This window comes from Pogoniulus pusillus, chromosome 3 (assembly GCF_015220805.1).
Source record: "Pogoniulus pusillus isolate bPogPus1 chromosome 3, bPogPus1.pri, whole genome shotgun sequence".
Classification (NCBI taxonomy): domain Eukaryota; kingdom Metazoa; phylum Chordata; class Aves; order Piciformes; family Lybiidae; genus Pogoniulus; species Pogoniulus pusillus.
In genome coordinates, this window is record NC_087266.1 from 16,617,472 (window position 1) to 16,643,083 (window position 25,612).

Below are 25,612 nucleotides of genomic sequence, written 5' to 3' on the forward strand. Positions count from 1 at the left end.
ACCACTCTCGTGCTGATCAACTTCCTCCTCATGTCCAGTCTGAATCTCCCCACCTCCAGCTTTGCTCTATTCCCTCTAGTCCTGTCACTACCTGATAACCTAAAAAATCCCTCCCCAGCTTTTTTGTAGGCCCCCTTCAGATACTGGAAGGCCACAATAAGATCACCTTGGAGCCTCTTCTCCAGGCTGAAAAGCCCCAACCCTTTAAGTCCATCCTCATAGGAGAGGTGCTCCAGCTCTCTGATGGTTGACAAGAGAAAGGTTTCCGCAGCTTCTGCATCTGTTCCCCCCTCACCAGTTCATCTTTTGTCCCAGTTCCTCTTGCAATTCCCATCTTAAGTACTGCTGTAAGGGCAGCTTTAGTGTATAGGGCAAGGCAAGAGAAGAAGCAAACCTTAATGTAGTGGTTGAGTCCCTAATGACAGACATGATCCGTGAGAACGGCTGTAATACCTGCTCACAGCATGCAGACATGATTGTTAGCAGCTGTAAATCACTGTCACCTTCAATAACTATTCATTCGAGGTTGGCACATAAGTTTTAAGAACATATTTAAAAGCATATTAAAAATTATTCCTGCCTCTAATGGCAGCACATTTTTTTATCCTTTTATTGCATTTTTCTGCACAGCTCTTTGCTTGCCTTCTTTCACTGATTCATTGCTGTGGAACTATTTTCCCCCAAGAGAGCTGTGGCAATAGTTAATCACCTTTGCTGCTTCTTGCTATTCAGAACTTCCTTGTGTCAGTGAACTGATTTCCCTCAAAGAATGATTATGTCCTACAAAAGTATTACAATACATGACTGTTAGTGGGATCTTATTAAACATTTTCTATACATTTGGTATATGACAATAGGATCGTTTTCAGTTTTCATTCTTCCTTGAATTCCTTCACTTTAAGACTAAATTGATAACTAAAATTATCTACTTATGCTACTGCTAACATGTATAAGACTTCAGAATTTCTTTTTTCCTTAGCAGGAAAATTAAGTATTTCTATAATTCTGAAGAATAAAAACCTGTAAATGCAGATTGTGGTAGAATGAACATTTAAGCCACAGTGTCTTGATGTTAATGACAAACCTTTGGAATTAGCTGCTTAACTGGGTATGTAAGCCAAGTGCAATTAATTTATACATCTATATCTCTTTTTTCTTTATAGAAAGCAGAGATTGCTGTTGCGCCTCTGACCATCACTTTGGTACGAGAAGAGGTCATTGATTTTTCTAAGCCTTTTATGAGTTTGGGGATATCCATTATGATCAAAAAGCCCCAGAAATCTAAACCAGGAGTGTTTTCCTTCTTGGACCCTTTGGCGTATGAAATCTGGATGTGCATAGTCTTTGCCTACATTGGTGTCAGTGTGGTCCTGTTCCTAGTTAGCAGGTTTAGCCCATATGAGTGGCACACAGAAGAACCAGAGGACGGGAAAGAAGGACCTAGTGACCAGCCTCCCAATGAATTTGGCATATTCAACAGCCTCTGGTTTTCCCTGGGTGCCTTTATGCAACAAGGATGTGATATTTCCCCAAGGTTTGTGTCAAATCTTTTTACATTTGCATTTTCTCTTCAACAGTGAATCATAAAATCTTCATTCATTTATTTTCCTGGCAGTATTTCAAAAGTCATTCCTTAGGAAGCCATTTCCTTTTTTTTTTCCCCCTTTTTTAGTAGCTACAATAAGGGCAACAGAGAATCTGCTTTGAATTTCAGTCATCGCTGTTAGTTTACATATGTCAATGTGCGTAAACCACAAACAGCTTCCAGAAACAGCAGGTACACACAGGGGCAATTCCACCGAGATGAATTCAGAGAACCTGTGTTATTACTATAAATTAGTTTCACTGTATTACAAAATGCACACTGTTGTGCTGAATATTTGCTTTGCATGAATGAGTGTCCCATTTCTGTTCCCTATCAAGTTCTACAGGACTGCTTCCAGAATATCACTGTGAGGGAAGCCATGCTGTATCACTACATGCCTTACAGAGTGGGTGCTTCAGATGTAATATATCATCTCAGTCCTGAATTTCTCAGCCATTTATGATGTTCTGGAACTTGTGTGCAGCAGCTACAAGTTCTTAATTAAACATTATGCCCAAATCTTTCAAACTTGAATGCTTCATTTTAGCCATTTATAGTGAAATTTTGAGTGTTCAGCATTGGCCTAATTCTGCTATTATTGAAGTTAGCAATGAAATTGATACTGATTAGGACTGGATGTACATTATGCCTCAACAACCTTCTCATCAAATTACAGGTATTAAAATGGAAAATATGGGGTTTTACTTAGCATAAATATCTCTGTTACCATAAAATGCTTGCTTCTTAAGTAAGAAAAATGAGGAAAATGTGAAAGTTGAAATGATTTCAGCAGCTTGTAGAATGTTTGATAAGTTTGGGTGACAGGAACATTTTAATCCTGGAGCCAACATAATCCATGTGCAAAGTCTTTTCTGTCTGTTGTTTTTTTATTTTTTTTTAACAGAAAGCTACAGATTTTCAGCTACCACACTTCACTTTTGTCTCCAAAAACAGACTACCTATCCAGTATTTTTGATAAGATTTTTGCTGTGTTAGGCTTTTCCTGAAATAATAAGAACACTGGGATTACTGTTCAAGAGAACTCAAGCCTCTGTATGCTCATGATACATATTAATACGGTGGAGTTTGTACTATAGGCATTAAAATTCAGGAGAAGAAGTATTTCTTATCATTTAAAATGCAAATAATCTCCCTTACATTAGCTGTTACTTAATGATACATGTTCAGCAGTAATGATGCCTTCTGTCTTTCTCTTTTCGTGGCTTAAGAGACAGGAAAATGTGCATTACCTTATTCATGTTTAGATCCCTCTCAGGTCGCATTGTTGGAGGTGTCTGGTGGTTCTTCACACTCATCATTATTTCATCCTACACTGCTAACCTCGCTGCTTTCTTGACTGTTGAGCGAATGGTCTCGCCCATAGAAAGTGCAGAAGACCTTGCCAAACAAACTGAAATTGCTTACGGGACACTGGACTCAGGGTCAACCAAAGAGTTCTTCAGAGTAAGTTTGGCATGTCCATTAGAGCACCTCTCCCTGCTGACTGCTCTTTTAAAATGCTTGGAAGTGTGAAATAACATTAGTTTGCAATTGTATGCTTTATAGTTTGCAACTCCTGCAATACCTGAGCGACTTTTTTACAACACCATTTGTTAGAATTTTCAGTCATTTTAATTTGTGGAAAGCTTATTGATCCTGTCAGAAGAGGTGCCCTGAGCGATTCCAAAGCCGGTGATAATTAAAGCAGCATTACGCTATAGATTCATCTGAAGCTATAGTACTGAAATAATGTGCAGCATTGAAAGCTTGATAATAACATGAATTCTTCCAGGTTTTGTTTCTTTTAAGGATTTAGCTGTGTGCATTTTGCTTTAGGGTCTTCAGTGGTGGGTCAGAAATACATTTTTTAATTTGCTGACTTTTCAATGAATAATAAAGAGAAAATATATCTCGGGGGGATGTGTTTGGAGCAGTAGGAAATAGCCTAAATAGCCACTCATATCTCTGTGCTGGCCATATTGATTACTTCATTTGCTTTCCTGTGTTAGTGTGGTTGGCATGTAATCCTCATCATTAGCCATCTGGAAAACAGTAAGCTTGGACATTCACAAGGAGTACATAATAAACAGACCCTCATGCTTTATTTCTTGTCTGTAGCAGATGAAAGTTAAGTCTAGCTGACTGAAGGTGTGTGAGTTTAGTGTTTAAACGTGGCTCTGAGTAAATGCTGTGAGCCAGCAATTCTTCCTTGGAGGAGAAAATGCAACAAAAGGTTTATGAGTTGAAACAAAGGACAGAGAGGAGTCACTTAGCAGTTATGGTCACGGGCAAAACAGAGACTCAGCTTCGGAAAATCAATTTATTTAAACAAAACCATGGCTAACTCACCAGTTGAACAGAGCAGGACAACGATAAATACAACCATATCTTAAATACGTTTTCTCCCCGTCCCTCTTTTCTTGGGCCCAGCTCTGCTATCTCCTCCCATCATATCAGAGGACTGTGGAAAACCAATATATCAGAAACTCAGAATAGCTCTTCAGTCTGCTTTGATTCTGGGTTGAAAACAGAAAAGGGAAAATTTTGAAGCCAACATAAAGTAAAAGAAGACTTTGATACTATTAGCTAATTATTCTTATTTTCTGTTTTGGATATAGTGATAGTTGCATTTTATGAGCAGCTTGATCAAGAGGGAAAGAATTTGCTTTTTATCAGTCCTACTGAAATAGCCCTAAATGAACACTATCCTAGCGTGCAAGGGAAAAGCTGAAATGTTTCCTCACGTGATAATAAAGAATATCTATTGATTTGCTTTCAACTTTCACTCTCAGCTGACATGTAGAAATTGAATGTCAAGAAATGAAAGTTTGGGAGAAGAAAATATTCTTACAGAGAGAGATGCCATGTTAGGCTTTTCCATAGTTTTTTTTGTCTCTCTATAGTCAATGTAAACTAGATCCTAAAAATACAAATTTAAATGCAACCTTTTTCAATTGATTTAGGACATTGTTGCCTCTCAGTAATAAAGCTAATGTATGTGTTGCATGGTTTTAGTTCTGAAGTGATCTATTATATGTTTATTTCATAAAGAATCTGATGATATGGATGTTGAGATGTAAGAAACGATTGGAAGTGAAGGCAGACAAAGGCAAGCAAATATTCTAGAAATGATAATTGTTTCATTACTGCTCCTCTCCATTTTTTTTCTTTCAGTATATTTATATCCATGAAATTACATCAGAATAAAGCAAAAAAAAAATGGGTGGCTCAGTTTACTCTGCTCTCAGCCACTATTGTGTAAATGAAAAGTAGCTGTTACTATAATGGAAAGAGAGAGTGGCAAGACAGGATGTGATTATGGACATTCACAGCTGTAGTTAATTTAAATTTTATTATATTTAATAGATAAAATGATTCATATAGACAAGCTAAAAAAGCAAGGATAATTTATGACATTCTGTTCTACTTTTATTGGACATTTCTGGTTAAATGACACTTTCAAGTCAGACCTACCTCCCTAATAAATTATTTTCCAAGTAATAGTAACTGGTAAAAAGAATTGCTTCAAGAACATTACTCTTACCTACACAAAGACTCAGTTGCAGGCTTTTGAAAGATATTGCCAAGTTAAATAATAGTTATATTATAGGATTTTATGTTTGTTTAAATATTCTAGTCCCTTTGTTTTACAGGTTTATAATAAAAAATATTTTCCTGGAGTGCTCAAGGCAGGAATGAGCTCATAGACTAAATCTTGCTTAGCTAGAATCTTCTGTTGACTCAAATAAAAGCTGACCTGAGCCTTTGGTTAAGAAGTCCTTTTTGCAGGATGCATATGAGAAGACAAGCGCCATCTGATATTAAACAAAAACACCGTGTAGTGTTCAGCTGACACACTGCTGGTTTGCATGTATAGATCTCTGTTGCTGCAGGAAGCAACACAGTTCTTGAGTGAATCTAATGAGCATGGGAAGCTCCTTAGTGTCATACAATTTCCTTCCTTCCTTTCAATGAATTTTTTTTTTACTTTTATTTTTTATTAAGTCTCTACTTATGGCTGCACCATGCATTCCCAGACAGGAACATTTCCAACTCCTGCAGTCGAAGCCACCAATTCCTGCACATTCTTTGAGCAAACACATTTCTTACTCAAGTGCTTGCAGGATAAGAATCTAAAATACATCCATTGATACCAAACTTCTAAAAACAAACCTAATACTTTTTTAAGATAAATGCTTAGGGCATTTTGTTTCCTTTAGTAGCATATTTACTCCAGGTTGTTGTTCTCATCTTTTATTGTGAACTGTGTCTCGAAATGTTGTGCAGCCTGCCTGAATGTAAATTAAATGAATTCTGGGTTCCTAATTATGAAAGCAGAAATGTTAGTTAAGTTATTTTGGTTTTGATGGTGTAAGAAGTGGGTATTAGAGCTGAGAAATGCTTCAAGATTCACCTCGATATTTATGGAGATATTATTTTGTTATTTCTCCTTCCCATGTAGCTTTATTGTGGATGTCTATTTCATCTATAGTGCCCTGAAACACACTTTATAACACTTTGACTGTGTGAACTGCCTCTAACTACCTAGTAAATACAGGTTTTAGCTTGCAGTTATATTATTGTAACTATCAGATTCCATAGTATTGTTATTTCTTGCTTCTTTTAAAATAAACATGGGATTCAAAGAAAATCTTTATCTTAATCACGATGTTCCCAACCCCAGCTGTTTGAAAATTTAAGTAGGATTGATTTTATTTTGAACAGTGCCATTCTGAAATTTTGCAACATTCTTTTGTTCTAACTCCTTTTTAATTTTCTCCAGAGATCAAAAATAGCAGTGTATGAAAAGATGTGGACCTACATGAAATCAGCTGAGCCATCAGTGTTCACTAGGACTACTGCAGAGGGAGTAGCTCGTGTCCGCAAATCCAAGGGCAAGTTTGCCTTCCTGCTGGAGTCCACCATGAATGAATACATTGAGCAACGAAAGCCATGTGACACCATGAAAGTGGGAGGAAATCTGGATTCGAAAGGCTACGGCGTAGCCACACCGAAGGGTTCTCCATTAAGGTGGGTGGAATAGTATAACAATATAAAATGTGTTGTTATAGTATTCCACCTTCCCTGATGTCCCTGATATAGCTCTTTTTGTTTTGTGTGTGAACATGGTATGTTATTTTTCTTTCCTTCCATTTCATGTTTCTTTGATCAACAAAGGTAAACATTCCTAACTGCAATATGGATTTAGCAGCTATAGTTGGCATATATTTCAAGGCCATATAAAAACCAAACTGGTTGAACACTAGCTACTTGAAGTCAGCCTCAATGAAAGTAACATCAGCTGTTCTATTTCATCACCTTATTTCACCAAATTCAACCCTTTACAGCAGCATTTTGCCTACAATCAGTAGCATCAGTGTCTACATCAATATTATGGTTAAATCTTATGTTTTGTTTATTGATCCTCGCTGCTCATTTCTGAATAAGAAGGTACCTGTAACATCTTTTTTCAAATGTCATCATCTGGAGACAGTCCTTCAGCAAAACAATTTCTTCAATGTGTTTCTTGTTAAAGCACCTTCTTATTTAGAAGAAAAAAAATGTTTGTGTTTCTAGCATTATGCATTTCAGTACTGCCTTCAAACTCACCAATATTTTCTTTATCATGGTATCAGATGCAGGAGAGTTTTTGTTTTACAGGCAGAACATCACTCGCTTTTCATTCAGATTGTCAGGGAAACAACGTGAAGGTACTAGTTCAGTGTTAAAATTGCTATTATTTGCCATTGTGTTGTCTTTAATGTTTAGGGCAAACAAAAGCTACCTTTTTCTTCTGGTAGGCTTGTCAATTTTCTTCAAAGCGAAAGAGCAACTAGCACACTGAGGAGGTGTGGCCTGGGAAGTCATAAAAAGACAGGGCCCATGTGGGTGTAAGATGGGGAATGGCCCACAGAGCAACCAGCACCCTGCTTCACAAATTTGATAAAGGATTACAAGAGCCTCTGATGAAATAGATTCAGAAAGTATACAAAGCAAGTTGAAGAGAGGAGTTGCAAGTGTAGATGAAGCTGTAATTCTGTGCAGGAAATAAATAAGGAGGTACCTATCTACATCCATGACCACAGAGGCAACATCATCACCAGTTTGCAGATAACTTAACTCACTCTTAACTCAATCAGTGGTTTAACCTGCACATAATACCACAAACTTCAGTAGCCATAACTGTATTTTGAAGATGGGAATAAGAGTATCATTCAAATAGGAGAAGATTTGCATGTGCAGGAGAAAATCAGGCCACATATTTCAGTAACTGAATATGAATTTTTGATTTTTAATATTCAGTACTTCTCAGATTTAAAAACCATCACCTTCATCACTGAATAAAGTAGTAAGACAACATAAGGAGGTGAGAGACGGAGAATAATAACAGTAAAAATATTAATTATGAAGAAAAACACGTCCAAAGCTTATGGGGTTGTTAAAGGTAGAAGGCAGCAGGTAATAGGAGAGGCTGATCTGAGTAAATTTTCAAAGCACTTAATTTTTATATTTCTGTTAGGCTGCTAGCCTGTTACCAGTGTTTCAGACAACCTAGAAGTAATAAGCAGCACTGCAGTTTAATGGAACTGCTTTCCTGTGGTAAGGAAGTGCTGCACTGTGCCAAAGCTAGACAAACTTTTAGGAATCAGTGTATCAGCTTCCATATATATCCTAGCAGTGAACTGTTGACTCTAAGCATGTTTTATAGTGCTCTTTAGTCCCTCTCACTAATTTTTTCTGGAGAGTATCCAATACCAGTAGCAAGATGCAGCCTGTTATAATGAGCACTAGTGGAGATTGGTTTGTGTCAAATTTTGTCTTGTTTCAGGTTTGCTCAGTTGGTTACATAAAATTATCTAGGGGTAATGGGGCATGACGTAAAGCAATTAGAAGGAAGAGGGCATAGTAAAACAGTTTAAGGAAAACAGAGAGTAAGAGCACACCCATGATTGTAAGTATCAGGTATGAAATCTTAATTTCATCCCATCTAAGACCAAGCTGCCATGTTTCAATGAGGCCACAGTTTGGTCAAACTGGAGGTTGGCATCTATCATTAGAGTGACCTAAAGCATTTTGGTTTTTGACATCTTGCCTTCAAACATGTTTTTAAAAAGGCAATAGGATAAATTTACCCAACCTGAAAATTGGACCAAATCTTTTTTCAAGCTGTCTCGACTGGCTGTCCATGTCCATGACTTTCCCAAGCCTTTCTTTCACGTGTCCTAAGCTGCTTGTTCTCCTGCTGCACCTCATTCCCTCTCCCAGTGACAAATCTCAGGCAACATATCAGTGCTGCTTACCTATTAAAAACATTAAGCAACACACTTAATGTTCTGGGCAAAATTTAAGAACAAGTAATACCTCACATTTGTGCCACCTCTTCTATGTATGTCTATAGACAGTAGTATAGTGGAAGGGAAAAGCTTCCTACCTCTGTGCTTCTGAAGAGAAAAGATTCTTCTGTAAATTTTAACTGCATGCTTTAGTATTTTCTGAATTGTTTGGAATTGTAGAATATGCTGGGTTTGCTATTTTGACCATGGCCCACATGGTAGTGTTTTTGTTACTGATCAGATGACTTATGTAACAGCTGCCTGCACAGATAATTGCAGATATTGAGCATGCAGTTTGAAATCCATAAAGGGCAGACTAGCTAAGCCTGTTACATAAATTAGTCAAAAGACATAATTTGCTATGGGAGTTGTGAATTTTATATTTTATTTAATAATCATAATTTACTATTTGAGTTATGTTTCAACCACAAATTACTTGCTGTAGCTCACAAATAATTGCAAGTAACATAGAAATGTTAAGCATTCACCCTCTATTCTTGAGCTGTTCAGGACTAGGGAAAAATTACTAATTTTTTAAAAATAAATTATTCATATCAAATTTTTCACTAAGCTCTTTGAACACCTATTTCACTAGAGACATTTTAGTCTTAATCCTCCTACTAGTAATGATTATAAATCAGGAGTTCTTTCACTAAAAATGTAATAACAGCTGCATAAAATTGATGTGAGTGTGTGGAAAACCAGACCATATAGTCTCACACTGACAGAAAATGGAGTAATCTAAACCAGACTTCTTCATGTTGCACAGGACTAGCAATAGTTCCCTGCCATCAAATCACTGGACTCATGTTCATCACAGAGCACATACCCATCACGTGGCTCATGCAGATGAAATCCACTGGTCAGAGTGATCCAGGGACTGATCTCTCTGTTGCTCATGTCTCTATACATGAGCAGGGTAGTGGATTTTAATTTAAAACTCTTCCTTTTCAGGTTCCATGCCACACTCCTGCAGTGTTCAACCAGTACCTATTGGCTAATTGGAATGATTTATTCTCAGGGATGCTGCAGTATTAGGATACATGAATATCACTGGACAGAGGAGAATGAGAAATGCCTGATGTGTGTTTCTTTTATGCCCAACAGGCAGTACCACATCACACATCAAGTGTGTCTCCTTCCTTCCCTTTAAGTGATATTCATTTCCATATAATGTTGTAAAAATCCAACATTTGAGAAAGATGCAATACTGGGGGCAAAGGCTCTCTTCTCAACAAAGATTGAGTTTCTCTGATGACATTGTCCCACTATCCTTAGTGTTTCCTTCTCCTACTACGGTAGGTATCCTTCCAAAACTATGGTGTAGTAATTGCTGTAAATCAATACATTTTCTTCTCCAAAGATGGTGTTTTCAAAGGTGGTTAAGAGGGTGCTACTTGTCTGCCTTTGTAAATGTGGTGCTGCTAGAAAATATTTCCATGGCCAAATTTCTGGCCATTGCAGATCACCCTGGCTCATCTCCCCTGCCACTTCAGTTGTCTGTTTCTAGAGGGCAACACCTGGAGATCTTGTACTATTCAAATCCTATGTCTTGCATGCCCCTGCTTTTCTGTTTTAGATACATAGGCATCATAAACAAGTTTGAATAGTGATAAACATGAAAGAGTTCTTCACTCTAAGAAGTTATGGAAAAGGAAGTAGAGGCAGTGTTGTCTTAAAGGTACACTAAAAAATATTTCTACTTATTGTACCTTGAAGTTGTTTGATGCAATAGTGAATGACAGATTGTGCTAAAAAAAAAGTGAGGAACTGTTTTCATTGTTTTTGTTACTATTTTAACTAAGGATGTTTGACTGTCCTGTCCTGCCATATGCTGTCAGTATGCAGCATGTTTGAGTGAAACCTGCTCAAGTCATGAGAGTTCCTGGTGGTATACTTTAAGTCCAGGCAGATGAGACTTGCAGGATTAGACCTGTCCAAATAACAGGGGAAAAAAACTTTTGTGAATAGATGTCTTGCTGTATTTTACAGTTTGGTGATGGTTGTTCACCAATCTGATGAAATCCAGAGACACAGGAAGTTCCTGCTACTGCGGTTACAGACTGTTTATAGATACAAGTCTGGGATTCCATATTTCATCATTCAAGTCTCTATTATTTTATTAACTCAAATGTAACCTTAGGAGGAATTCTTTATGTTGTGGAGTGGAAGGGAGCAGTGTTCACATGGTGATATCTGCTGGTTCTTTGCAATGTGACAGCTGGTGACATGAACTTACTCTTTACACTGACTAGGATGCCAGTTCTTTAGCCGTTCTTTATTGTCTTCATATTAATGAGAGGCGGGCACAGGAAAAAGTGCATCAGTGAAGCTGTTGATGCAGATACAATTTTTTGATCATTCTAGCAGCTTGTGTGAAGTGCAAGTTACAAAACAAGTGGAGTTTTGGCATTTAGTTTCTGTCTCTTGCAAAGGATAAGTGTCCTGGAGAGTGCTTGGGGTGCAAAAGGCATCCCCACTGTTGCCCTGCCAGCATCGTACGGATTTTCCTGTCTTAGGTCAATGTGCAGTACCTGGATGAGATTTACTCTAGAAGTGAGAGATACAGGGCAGGTGGAACTTGTTGATGGAACTTGACTTTATGCATATAAGGTAGAGATCTGTTACGAAGGAAGGCTTTGTGTGTGTAGGCTTTACAAACTATCATTGTGCTCTCAGTGACTTCAGATTGACCTTGTTTTCCTGAGATAAATCTCTGAAGTGATTGTCCTTTCATTGCTTTGTTGCAGCTGACATTGTTTTGTTTGCTTTTCAAGGATATATCCAGTATGGTCCCTTAATCAGTGACTTGGTTTTTAGTGGCTAGAAAGCTGTTTTGCCCCTTCCCAAAGGAGTAAAAGCTCTCTACACTGAATTGGCAGTTTAAATGGAAATACTATTTACAGATGCATACAGAAATGCACAAATTCATATTCGGAGTTGGTCCAACCTGGACTTTTCCACGATCTCCTTAGGCCAAGACCTTCCAAAGCCTTCCCCTCACAACCAGGCCTAACAGAGGCCTAAATGCGCCCCCCCGCCCATGCCTCCCTGTTTCTCCCCTCCACACTATATAACCAGTGGAGCACCTGGGTACAATGACTCTTTGTTCACCAGTATGGTTAGATGGTCACAGTCCACTTTATTCCCGTGATGCAGAGACTTATATGCATTCTAGCAAGAGGCATGCTCCAACAAGATTGGTTACATATAGAGGGTACAGGGTTACTTGTAAGGCATGGATAGGTCAATATACCATAACAACCTGAGGGTCAGCCTCTGGGGCTGGCTAACTCTGCCCACCTGCAGCTGGCACTCCACCCCCTGCAGCTGCATGTGGGGGTTGCTACCCAGCGCCTGGTGTCTTAACTCCCAAGATGGACTCAAGGACACTCCCAGCATGGGTTGCTCATGTTTGTCATTTTGTGTCCTCTGCTAGCAAGAATCTCTCCAACAATACCAGGCCCAAACTGCGCAGCAAAATTTGGCTTTGCCAAGGCCGCAGAAGGCCACAAACCTCCCTTGGGCATTAGGAGGTATAAGAGTCTGCACTGGGAAACAGAGAGAGGGAGAAAAGGTCAGGACAGACAGAAATGCCTGTTTCTATGGGGATGCAGGCTGATGGGAATGAAATAACATAGATTACATTTTCCAGTGTCCACCCCTCATACTCTCTGGTACTTCTGGAGGATCCTCTGTGGTTCTTAAACCCATAGCAATTAGAAATAAAAAGTTGAAGGAAAACTTATTTTGGCAATTCACGTTCAGATGCATACCAAAAATTAGCAGAACTTACATAGGGAGGGATATTCCCAACTCTTCTTTATTTTTCTTTCCTTTTCTAATGTGTTTTTCATTGCCCTGAAGCAAACTTGGGAATATAAGGGTAAATCTGATACCATTTCTTCCAGTGGGACCATTACACTTTTTATCAAGTTCTGTTCTTGATGTTTTTGGAGATCAGAGTATAAGGAAGTTACTGCAGAAAGAATTCCCAGGTCATAATTTGCTGTCAAGCTTGTTTATTTGAAACCTAATCTATTATGCTGATCTATATCCCAGTTCTCCTTTTATCCTGGTTTTGTAGTTTGTTTGGGTTTTTTGTAGGTCAGTGAACTAAAAATTCACACCAACCTCTGTGGGAAAGAATGAAATTCACCACACACAGCAGTCACCTGTAAAATCAGACAGAACTGTTTCTGCCAAAACTTCTTGCATAGAATCATAGAATCATAGAATCAACCAGATGAGAAGAGACCTCCAAGATCATCCAGTCCAACCTATCACCCAGCCCTGTCCAGTCAACTAGACCATGGCACTAAGTGCCTCAGCCAGACTTTTCTTGAACTCCTCCAGGGACGGTGCCTCCACCACCTCCCTGGGCAGCCCATTCCAATGCCAATCACTCTCTCTGGCAAGAACTTCCTCCTAATATCCAGCCTATACTTCCCCCGGCACAACTTGAGACTGTGTCCCCTTGTTCTATTGCTGGTTGCCTGGCAGAAGAGGCCAACCCCCACCTGGCTACAGCCTCCCTTCAGGTAGTTGTAGACAGCAATGAGGTCACCCCTGAGCCTCCTCTTCTCCAGGCTAAACAGGCCCAGCTCCCTCAGCCTCTCCTCATAGGGTTTGTGTTCCAGGCCCCTCACCAGCTTTGTTGCCCTTCTCTGGACACGTTCCAGCACCTCAACATCTCTCTTGAATTGAGGGGCCCAGAACAGGACACAGCACTCAAGGTGTGGCCTGACCAGTGCTGTGTACAGGGGAAGAATAACCTCCCTTGTCCTACTGGCCACACTGTTCCTGATATTTCTTTTGATTTCTATAAAACTAGTTTTGTGCACACAAAAAATGGGATTGTTAGTCACAAATTCCCTCTGAGTGAGAGAATGACTAGGAAAAATGTTTGTGCTGACTACACAAATTGCTTACAGAATCAAGATTTATTTACTACAGAGGACATTTTCCCTGAGTGTTTTTCAAAGGTTATGTACTATGGAAATCCAGATATCTTTGCAAAAACCAGACTTTTCTCTTGAGCAAGGCTTCCTTGTGCAGTGTTGTATCGTGAAGTAAGCACTTCCCTGGACCACTCTTGGGTGTACCCTTTAGTGCTCAGTTTTCAGAGGACTTCGTGGAATCTATTTTTTTTAAAGTGATTTAATTGTTTCGGTTGTTCTAGCTTGTGGTGCTTCTATGCACCTGGCTTGCGTTGCATACTCAGTGCTGTGTTTCTGTCTCTAGGAAGGTGTAAAACCAGGCAAAGATAATGTACATGTGGATCGCCACAGTCAGGTCTGGGTCCTACGTGCTTTGGAGCATTGTTCTGGCAATTTAGAGAGAAGAATGGTTATTTCTTCTGCTGGCTAGCTGTCCTGCCATCAGCAGTGGCATTCAAATACCTACCCAGATCATTCTGAAGACAGGTGACCTTCATGGTGAGGAGAGATGCAGAGGAAGCAGGTTCAATTTTTTGTGTTTCTCTTCTGCCAGACTGGCTGCTCCTTCCCTTAATCAATGTTATCCACAGAGACAGTAATTCCAGCAAAGCACCATAGAAGCTAGAAACTAGTGTGATTTAAGTTTGATGTAGAGAAGATACAGGAAAAAATGGTGAATAACAGAGGTTTGAGGCTAAATATGAGTAATCTGATATCACTGAGTTTGGCCTTCTTTCTTTTAGAGCAAGGGGCAATGGAGAAAACAAAAATCTCTGCATAATTATGGGGCATTCTGTTGGTATTTACAGGAACAATATCTTATTCAGCAGTATCACTTACCAGGAGTTTACAAGGCCATTTCTTTCTGTAATACAAAACTATTTGAAAGCTGGAGTGTGATCTGTAGCATTTTATGCATATTATAAACTTTACCCTGAGTGATGGTGAAGACCACACTGTATGACTTTGCATAATATTCCCTTCACTCTAGGCATAAGAAGACTTGAATTACCACCCTATTGCCCATTCAGTGTCAGAGCTTATAGCCTAGATATTTCTCAAGCAGGTCAGATACTTCAGAGCTTGTTGAGTTTTCTGTCAACTAGAAATAACGTTTACTACGTAAAAAGGCAGGGAGTGGGTCACTGCCTAGCAAGGAATGTAAAAGTCAGAGGTAAAAAAAAAAATCAGTGAAGAGAGATGCTGGTAATGAATGTTAGCAAGTTGTTCTGTTAGCTGAGCCTGGGAGGCATACTTAGTTTCGGTTACCTGGATTATTTCTGTCTAAAAATAGAGTATGTTTTAAAAGCAAAAATAAAGCCTTAGAAAGAGTGATCAGAATGTCAACTTGCTCTATTCCCCAGTAATGCCTATTGAATTAATTTTATGATTTTTAATCGTGATCAGGGTCTTCCCCATACAAAAAGAGAGCAGTAAAAGAGCAATTTGGTGATGAAAAGAACATTTGGTGATGGCTAATGAGCTCCATTGCAAGATATACGAGCAGATATATTTAAGCAAAATCTTCTACTTGGAGGAGTTTTGCCCTTCATTCTGATTTTTACATATTGAGGCAGAAAATTGTACTAATCCTGACTTAACTCACCAAATGGCAGTGAATAGCATTGTTACTGAGAATGTTTCTGATATTTGTATCTTTAGAAGAAATTAACTCAGTGTCCATGATGCTGCACTTACTGAATTTTCTCTGTCCTAGCAGATAAAACCCCACAACAGTAGAACTTTCAGGTACTTTAGAAAGCCATCTTGGCTCTACTTTGGCCCATAGAGATTATTTTTTCATTGCCCCTTGGAGGAAGTTCTCACCTTCAGACTTCAGGAGAGGATTCACAACTGAACAAAACCTCCATCGTCTGGAGGAGAGAGCTTAAGTCACAGGCATTTGTTCTGTTGCCATTTCTGTTTTCCTACCCTATGAGTGACATCAGAAACAACTGATGGAAGGCAAAGCTCTTCCAAGAAGCCCAGCTCACATTTTGTTCATACAGTCACATTCTGGTACCTCTCTGCCAACATCATCCTTCTCCTTAATCCAGAAAGTCCAAGGATCTTAGCGAGAACAGTTGTGAAACGAGGTACTTCTGAGCAGGAGTGAAAGGACAGAGCACAGAAAGAGCAATAAAAGTATTGCCTAGAAAGGTAATTTTTAATCTAAACATTACAGTGGCAATAAGCATTTTTACATTATCAATATAATCAGCATAAAAAGTGAAGCTTCAGTTCTGCCGTTCTGACGCTTAACAGCACAATGAGGCCTTTCTTTATCTCTTAATTTTATTTTATTACCAAATATTTACAGAATAGCTTTGTCCTATTTATGATTACTAAAGGTAACATTTCTGTGCTGTCATATCAAAGTATTGCTTGGTACAGTCCATAGTAGTCAGCACCAGGACGCATTACATTACAAGATCATTTTCTATAATCAGAAGGGAAGAAAGACATCAAGGCATCAAAAAAAGATCATTGTTCTTTTCTTTTTCCTCTCCGTTTTGTAAATGTTTGAATGCAAACAGAATATGAGCTTCATGATATCAAATCTGTCCGAATTAAAATCATCAGGCTGGTCACTTCTGCCAGATAAGAAGGGGCACATACTTAAGTATAAAACAAAACAAAACAGTACCACTGCTGTGCACACATCCTGCTTACTTTCCAGTTGTTTGCCAAGGTTTGATAAGCACTAATCCCCGGAGTGTGTCAGTGGGGTACAAAAGGGTCATCATTGTTTCCAATCTGTAGATTCTCCAAGGAACTAACTCTCCTTCTTGATGCTTCAGAAATAAATTTCTCTTGCCCTTTTCCCTGCCATTTCCTCTGTCCCTCATAAAGCAGCTCAGCAGAGAGCAAGATGCAGCCTATTATATTTTAACAATGCAACTCATTATTTCTCTCTTTTATTTTCATGACAACTTTCTGGCTGTTTCAGTGTCAATTCCCAGGAAACTGCCTGGCTTCAGAATATGTATTCATTAAGGGCAGAAGCCAGCTGCCCTTTGAAGCTGATGGTACAATTCCTGCCAAGTAAAAAGCCTATCCCACTAAGATAATAATTGTCCAGGTAAACTGTAGGTAGACTAAAGCAGGGAAGCAGGCCACTGAAAGGCATCACAGCAGCACATTACAATACCTCTCTGTGGAACTGACATTTGGGGAACAAATAGCACCTGAAAAACAGCTTACGATTAATCTGTGTGGTAGCTGCAAAACTGCCCACTTCCAACTGACATTAAGTACTAGATGGACTCCTAAGAGACACAAAATGGCCATTTAGTCTTTATGCAGCTTTTGCTCTTGTGAGAAATCCCAAACCAAAAGTAGAAAAAAAAGTTTGTTTTCTTTCTCATGGTTTCTTTGAGCAGAGAGCAGTATCTTAGACTGTCACGCTGTGCAACAAAGTAGACATTATTTAGAGAACAACCATCCCAGAATGAAAGGTAAAAAGATGTTGCTAATAAAAGAGCACAAAACAAGATTCCTGAGTTTTAATATATAATTTCAGCTACTCTATGTCTGGGCATGATGTCTCTAAAATGCAGCCATTTCCAGCATCAGCAAAATGTTCCCAAGATGCCCAGGTTCCAAACAAAAATGTGTATCTCACTGAACAATACACACTTAAAAGGTTGTATCATGAAAGGGGGACTTGGGGTCGATCAGTAATGATTTCTCTGAACTCGTCTACCTTGTGTGTGGTAGCAAGTAGAATAGAAACTACTGCTCTTTTTCTCAGCTGTATCCAGATATCCTGTGCTCAAGTATCTATTTTTCTAGCTAAAAGCCTTACTTTCCTCTGCTTCCCATTCCAAGTAAGTTACTAAGAGCTTAAATCAAAGCTGTGAAAGGATTTCTCTCCTATTTAGATATATATTTAAGCAAATCATGTGATGATGAATAATGCCTTGTGCTCTTTTGTTAAGTGAGATTGTATTTTAACAGTTTTGGGCAGGATTGGCTGTTTTCTGTAGTCAGAATCTGACTACAATTTTCCCAGCGCTCTCTTAAAGCCAAAAGTCAACTAGATGAAAGTGGTCCAAGCCTGATCTCATACAGAGACCTTTTTTATTGTTACACTTCGATCTCTTTTATAAAAGAACACATAAAAAGAATAATCTGCTTCCAGGACCTGGAGAAGATAGAGCTTACCACCACCACTCCCAGTGGTCAGGAATAGCATTTGTGCGCATCTTCCTTTAGTAGCAGCAGGGATGAAGGAGGCCTGCAGGTGAGAGAAGTTCCAACATCTGGCAGTCCATCTGTTACCTCCAGAATAGGCTTCCTCTATACATAATTACACACTAGCCTCATTCCAGTCCTTGGCTTCTATGGTTCCGTTTTGTGCAGTCAGAATCTGCAACTGTGTCTTAAGGGAGACTTTTACACTTAGAGTGAGATCTTTGGCTTCCTTGCTATGTGTGTGGACCACCTGATTTTACACACAGAAATGTGGAAAGTCTTTATATAGCATTTTATACTGTGAATCGTGTGGTTTACATCTGTTTGGGATCTTAAAACTGAATCTACAGAAAAACTCCTCAAACCTGTGTGGAAATCTGCCATTTATTTCCTACAGAATACGTTGGCTTTATCTGGGCAAGTCAAATCACCCATACTTCAGGTGTCTGAACATAAACATGACCAGACAATTTTTCAGATTTTTGAACTTACAGCAAAAAAAAAAGAGAAAAAGAATAATTTCAGGGTTTCCAGAGAAGCTTTTCACTGATTGCAACACAAAACAGTATGAGCCAGGATACAGGCTGATGCTCATTTCTTTATTTGTTTTTATTACAAAAAACACGTCCTTCTGTGTGTGGGATCAGCCCACTTTCAGATGCTCGGCACTAAGATCCATCTTCTCAGGTTTTAATCCATGTATGATACTGTTTAAATTGTATTCTACATCTACTCATGATATTTTTCCTTTAAATCCACGTGAACATTTGACAATTAGTTCTCGTTGTGCAGCATTTCAATAATGCAAAATGTAGTTGAAAGTGAACATCAAGACCTCACAGTTTCTTGAGGATTTAGGATTTTTTCCTATCACAGTTAAATAAGCAGACTGCTATTTTTGGCATCTCTTTTAGATAGTGGGCAATTATCCAAGGCAGTTTCCAATTAGAGTGCTTTTAGTTCATCCAATTTGTAGGCCACCATAGAAGATACTGTGACATCAAAGAAGGTAATTGCAAACATCCAGACTGCATCCTTTTCTTTTTTTTCTTTTTTTTTTTGCTTCCTGCTTCAAGAAAAACATCAACAAATTGAAACGATTTCAGTGGAATGTGATCAAAATGGAGGTGGGTCTGGAGAGCCTGCCTTGTGAGGAGGAGCTGAGTTTGTTCAGTCAGGAACAGAGATAGTTGTGGGGGTGACACAACAGCAAGAGGTCTTCAAGGAGATGGAGCCGAGCTCTTCACAATAGTGTAGGGTTGGAAGGTAAGAGACAATAGGAATAAACTGAAACATGAGAGTTTCAGACTGGATGTAATGAGGAGCTTTTTCCCCTGACTGACAATAGTCTGTCAGTAACATTCGTTGTCCAGAGAGATTGGGCAGTCTCAGTCATTGGAGGTTTTCAAACTCTGACTGGATGAAGCCCTGAACAGCTTGGTCTGACCTCAGACTTGATGCTTGTGTGAGCAGAAAGTTGGACCAGACACCTCCTGAGGTATCTTCCAAGACTACATTGTGCTATGATCATAAAATTACAGATATGAAAAGGACATTTAGGAGGGACATCAAGATGCTTGAGCGTGTCCAGAGAAGGGCAACGAGGCTGGTGAGAGGCCTTGAGCACAGCCCTACGAGGAGAGGCTGAGGGAGCTGGGATTGTTCAGCCTGGAGAAGAGGAGGCTCAGGGGTGACCTTACTGCTGTCTACAACTACCTGAGGGGTGGTTGTGGCCAGGAGGAGGTTGCTCTCTTCTCTCAGGTGGCCAGGCCAGAACGAGAGGACACAGCCTCAGGCTGCACCAGGGGAGATTTAGGCTCGAGGTGAGGAGAAAGTTCTTCCCTGAGAGAGTCATTGGACACTGGAATGGGCTGCCCGGGGAGGTGGTGGAGTCGCCGTCCCTGGAGCTGTTCAAGGCAGGATTGGACGTGGCACTTGGTGCCATGGTCTAGCCTTGAGCTCTGTGGTAAAGGGTTGGACTTGATGATCTGTGAGGTCTCTTCCAACCCTGATAATACTGTGATACTGTGATCTTCAGCCATCACATTCAACCTCCTGGAAGTGTAGGGCTATTTGGAAAGTTGTAGGAGCTTATATAGAGTTTTCTGCATAGTAGGTCTTCTCCCTTACTTGTGCAGAAGCTGCTTTAGTTACAATTTGTGTGATTCTCATCTAAATCTCATTCTCATACTGGAAAAGCAGAAGACTGTGAGAGTATCTGAACTCAGTGAAATAAGTGGCAGCACTCTGTATTCCTGCTTTGCCTAAGCAGCTGAGTGACTGATAGCAAGAACCTTTGTGGCATCACTAAGAGTAGGATCAAAAGGTGAAATTTTTTTTTTGTTACAGGAGTCAGGTCACTCAGGCTGGCTGTCTCTCACTTCTGGCATGGTGTGGGGGACAATCTCATGGTTAAAGACTGAGTTGAGGGAAGGCTCAGAGAAGTTTAAAGTTAGTCTTTGTCTTGGAAGAGATTTCCACTGGGAGACCAGAAAGACAGATTCTCTTTGAACACTTGTCTGAAAAGGTCCAAAGACTTCTGAGCAGCAATGAGGTACAGTCAAGGTCAAGTGATGTCAAACTGATGGGCTTAATTGTGATTCTACCTTGATTTCCTAGAAGTCTTGGAGGAGGTCGGTTGACTTTTTCACTTCACTTTCACCTTTGCAGATTGAGGCTAATGACAATTGCCCATCAACCTCAAAAAGACAGGATTAATAGCATAGTGGTTATTATGCTGTGAATATTTAAAGTCCATTCCTACTTCAAATGTTTGTATAATAATTTCAAATCAGGTGTGTGCCTCAGAACAAATCTCACAGTAGATTTCTCAGTGTCTTTGATCAAAGAAAGTGTTTCAGGGACAGAACAGTACAGAAAATGTAGCTTCAACTAATGGTGTCTTAAACAGTCTATGGTCTGTGACAGCATATTTTTCTATGGTCCCTTTAGAAAGCAATTGCAGAAGTGGACTCTACTCCCTCCAGCTTTCATTATTAAAAATACTTTGTTGGTATGTGTTCAGGACAGCAGCAGTTTCATTAGTTTGACCTCCATATCCACTATGAGTGATTTCCATACCTTGCTTTCTCTATAGCCTGGCTGCTTGTATTTGGAACACTACAAGCATGAGTGTCACTGTATTGATGTGGCTATGTTTTGCCTGCCTGGTGTGAGTGCTGGAGTGTTTGCATTTGGTGCTGTGTTCATGACTGTACCGGTGGTGGCAACGTTATTTATCTGGTTGCCAGAGGGATTGGATTGCCCTTGTCTGATAATTTCACCTGATCACAGACTGATGTTCTGCTGGCTTCAGGGCATTTTAATTATCAGCACACTGGCTATTGGGCTGACCATCTCATCTGACTGCTGGCACCATTTATGTTTGTCTCAGCCTATAAGATCTTCCTCATTAACTTCTGCAATTATATTCAGACAGAAAGTCCTAGGAACTCTTCCAGCTAATCCCCATTTTGGCTGCTGACCAAATAAGGCTTTATATGACACAACTGTAATTGCTTCATTTGTATGGTATTGATCTGCCATTAAGCAAAACACAAGCCAGCATCTCACTAAGATTCTAGTTTTGCAGCACTATTTATTGCTTGCATTGCAGTTGCAGCTAGAGTTCCCACCTCGGGAATGGACCCCCTGGTTTTTCAGTCTCTGCTTCTAATTAAAATAATGAACTTCAAAGTGCTTGCAATATGATTAGACCAAATCTTAAGAAACTATCTCTTAGCAGGAATCTTTCCATTTATTGCCTTCCCTCTGATCCTTCTTTATGAGAAACATCACTATGGAGTCACAAAGAAGCAGGAGAGTGACAGAATCCTTTCATGCCTCTTCTCAGTCCAAGTTTAGATCTGAAAAGAGTCTATCAGCTGTGCAGATATTATGAGTTAGTGGTCTGTTTCTGGCAGCAGTGAAAAAGAAAGCATCCATCCTAATTTGGCAGGGTTGCAAATGGCTTTTGACATAGTGACCATGTCACAGTAATAACTTTATGGATATTGATGTCAGTTAATGAATTCCCTCAGAAGCAAACTGCAGTTTTGCCCTATAGCTTTCTCATGTAGAGTTGCATTCCTTACTAGGAAAAAAATTAATGAGCAGACTGCTTGTATAACAGCACTTTCAGAAATTGGCCACATCTTTTTTATAAGCCCCTTTTAAGTACTGAAAGACTGCAGAAACATCTCCCCAGAGCCTTCTCTTGTCCAGGCTGAACATCCTCAACTCCCCCAGCCTTTCTTCATAGGAGCTGTGTTCCCGCCCGCTGACCATTTCTGTGGTCCTCCTCTAGACATGCTTCAGAAGCAGGTCCTCTGGACATGCTTATTCAGAGGAGTCCAGAATTGGACACAGCACTCCAGGTGAGGAATCACTGGAGCAGAGTGAAAGGGCAGAATCACCTCTGTCTCTATTGGCCATGCTTCTTTGGATGAATTCAACTGAGTCTGGCTACGCTGTGAATTCCTGAGAAGAATAATAGCAGTGTTTGGAGGTTTTATTTGCCTTTTTTTTCCCAGTTGCAACTGCTAACAACATAGCAGGAGGATTTTTTTTCTTTTGCCACAGATACCTATATATCTGTCACTCTGAGACTCATTTTGTAACTCAGAAATATTAACTAGGATAGAGGGCTTTTGTCACTTTTTATGGAGCATCTTAATCTGACAGTGAGGTAGTTCATGAAAAATGCATGCAGAGATGTTCAGCTGAGCTTCTTTAATCGTCAAAGTCACTCCATTGTGACTCCTGATGCTTTTTACTGTTTCTTAAATTGCCTTCTTAAACTATTCAGTTGCTGTTACTTTGTCTTGCTGCTTGAAGGAGGAAATATGGCAGCATATGATAAGGAACAGAGTAACATGAGAAAATCATGTCAAGTATAGTTCATCTTACACACTTTATCATTAGATGTTCATAAAGACTGAGATTCATCCTGACATAAAAAATTGAAGCCTGATGGTGACATCTCTTCAAATGTTGCAAATTTGAACTAGTCTCCCAAAATGCCAGATAATGTTCAATACTGGATTAAGAAAGATCTTGGATTTATCATATTAGTTGCCCTGCTATCCACTGAATCAAACACACATTTCCATAGCACATTGAGACATGGGACTGGTTAGGAACAAGAAAACTTAATGTTTGCAGTGAGTCCAAGAGGGTATTTTATTTTCCATTATTTGTGGCAGGAGCCAGCAGTAAGTCCTGACTGGTTTTGGAGGTCACAGTAGCATTTCCTCTGTGGATGGGTTATTCAGCCTAGGGCTGGGTCTTCCTGTGGATGGAAGCTGTGAAGTGTTCAGCTGAGGGTACAGTATTCCTGCCACTGATGGGATATGTTGAATGGAGTGAAAAATTAGAAGCTGCTGAAACAGCTGCCACCTGCTTTGTGCTGGGAGATTTTGATGTAGTAAAATCTTCCTCTGTATAGGGTAGCCAGAGTCTGTGGTCTATCAGTGACATCAAACAAATTGAGATGGATACAAAGAAAGAACAAATTCTTAAGGCAGAAGGAACCAAACCCTGTTTTTTATTCAATAAGCACTGAATTGCATCCAAAAGACAGACATTTTTTCCTAGTCTCATTTTAAGTGAAAATAGTCACTCTGTAGCATTCAGAAGCATAAACTTAAACTAATATGGCTAAGATATTACGTAAAGGAAAATTAAAATCTGCTAGCCAACATCAGAATGTGATGAATAATGTTTGCAATCCTGTTGAAATCGAGCCATCCATTCAGAAAACAACTAGATCATTTGTGCAGAGAATAAACTGCAGTGTTTGGCTCTTCTTGTGGATGGGGTGACATAAGGAGTCTCAACAGTATGTGCCTGGATAACTGAACATAGTGTCATTTATAGAGACCTACACTAACACAGTCTAGGTAGGGGAGGATAGGGACAGCATGAAACATGGTTAGAGCTTCACTGCTGCAGACCCCACCACAAGCTGTTACTTCTTGTCTTTCAGTAGCGCTAATCCATACTGATTTAACCCCTGTCTAGCACTAAACCACATCCTGTGCACTGCTACAAAACCCCTACCTGTCTGCATCAATGCTACCATTTTCTCTCAGGTAGAGATCTCTAACCAGGCAGGTGAAACAACATCTTTGGATGTTTTGCTGCAGAAAAAAATGTGAGTTGAGTTCTGCTTCACCTAATGTATAAAAATGAAAAAGATATCTGACAGCCAAGCAGAGGTGAATGTTATCCTGTCTAAAAGCATTCAGTATTTTGGGAGTATATATTTGTAAATTACCATTTTGCACAACTTCAAATATTCAAACACTGTCGTGAATGTTTTCAGCAAATATATAAAGATGTTAAAATTGTAAAGAGCTCAGGATTCATGTTTCTGAAGTGAGGGAGAGTTTCAAGACAGTTGGCAGTGGACTAAGCTTAACCTCAGAGCAACTCCTGCAGTGTGGAGACTTTCACACTGCTGCTCAGACACTTGAAAAATCCCACTCAAGTCTTTAAAACATGCATTTTGAATTTGCAGGTGTTGGACTTCAGCAGCCTATTCACTTAATCCTGCTTATTCTGCGATCAGCAAGAAAAAATGTACTTTGGAAGGTAGTTCTGCTCAGTGAGAACAGGATTAGGTAGTCATTAGCAAAAAACTAAAAGAGCTCAGGAGTTGAGAGAAACCAGCGTTTCTGCTGCTACTAAAGACTACATGCTAAACTGATATGAACAGTTCCTCTAGGGACAGTTTTATGTGTCCTTTATTTACAGCGAAGCTTTGTATAAAGCATAGAAGCAAGCTGAGTTACCTTCCCAGGTCAGTTGCCGTTGTTTTTACGCAAGCAAAATACATATTTCATTGTTTGCACCAAAACTGTTTAACAGACTATAATTGGAGTATCTTGCTGCAAAACAGCTTTCTATTTATATAAATATTTTAAACTACAGTCACCAGACCACTAGCTGGTGTAAATTGTCAGAACTTCTTTGAATTCGAAGTAGCTATGGCAATTTTTAGCAGCAGTGGGTCTCCCATTAATTTGAACTCCTGCTGATCCTCAAGGTGTCAGCTTGGCTGGTATTTGTTTACAAAGCTCAGTTCAAGTAACTAAGCTGCATGCTTAGCATATACAAAGAAGCTGTAAATGCTCATTGCCCCTGGAAATTAACCATCTTGTTTGCATGGCTAAATGAATCACAGAGTCACAGAATTGCCTAGATTGGAAAAGACCTTTGAGATCATCCGATCCAGTCATTAGCCTAACACTGACAAGTCCTTGACTGAGCCATATCCCTGAGCACTACATCTATATGACTTAAATACCTCCAGGGATGGGGACTCAACCACCTTGCTGGGCAACCTCTTCCAATGCCTAATAGCCCTTCCAATGAAGAAATTCTTCCTAACACCCAGCCTAAACTTCCCTTGGCACAACTTGAGGCCATTTGCTCTCATTCTATCACTTGTTACTTGGTTGAACAGAAGACCATTACACTTATTTTAATTAGCCACGACTGAAAAATATTTCAGTGCTGCTTCAAATTTTCCACTTACAAAGAAATAACAATAC

The 25,612-nt window shown here is 39.5% G+C and overlaps 1 protein-coding gene and 1 pseudogene across 9 annotated transcripts in view; one reads left to right on the forward strand and one right to left on the reverse strand.

The window, feature by feature from the left end:
- Positions 1–25,612, forward strand: part of GRIA4 (glutamate ionotropic receptor AMPA type subunit 4) — a 249,420-nt gene that overhangs the window by 198,347 nt on the left and 25,461 nt on the right. For all 9 annotated transcript variants that reach the window (XM_064170856.1, XM_064170828.1, XM_064170847.1 and 6 more), the window contains exons 11-13: positions 1,164–1,534; positions 2,851–3,049; positions 6,369–6,616. In XM_064170856.1, the coding sequence (XP_064026926.1) occupies positions 1,164–1,534; positions 2,851–3,049; positions 6,369–6,616 (818 nt within the window). The remainder of the gene's footprint in view (positions 1–1,163; positions 1,535–2,850; positions 3,050–6,368; positions 6,617–25,612) is intronic.
- Positions 11,989–15,543, reverse strand: LOC135193249 (uncharacterized; annotated as a pseudogene).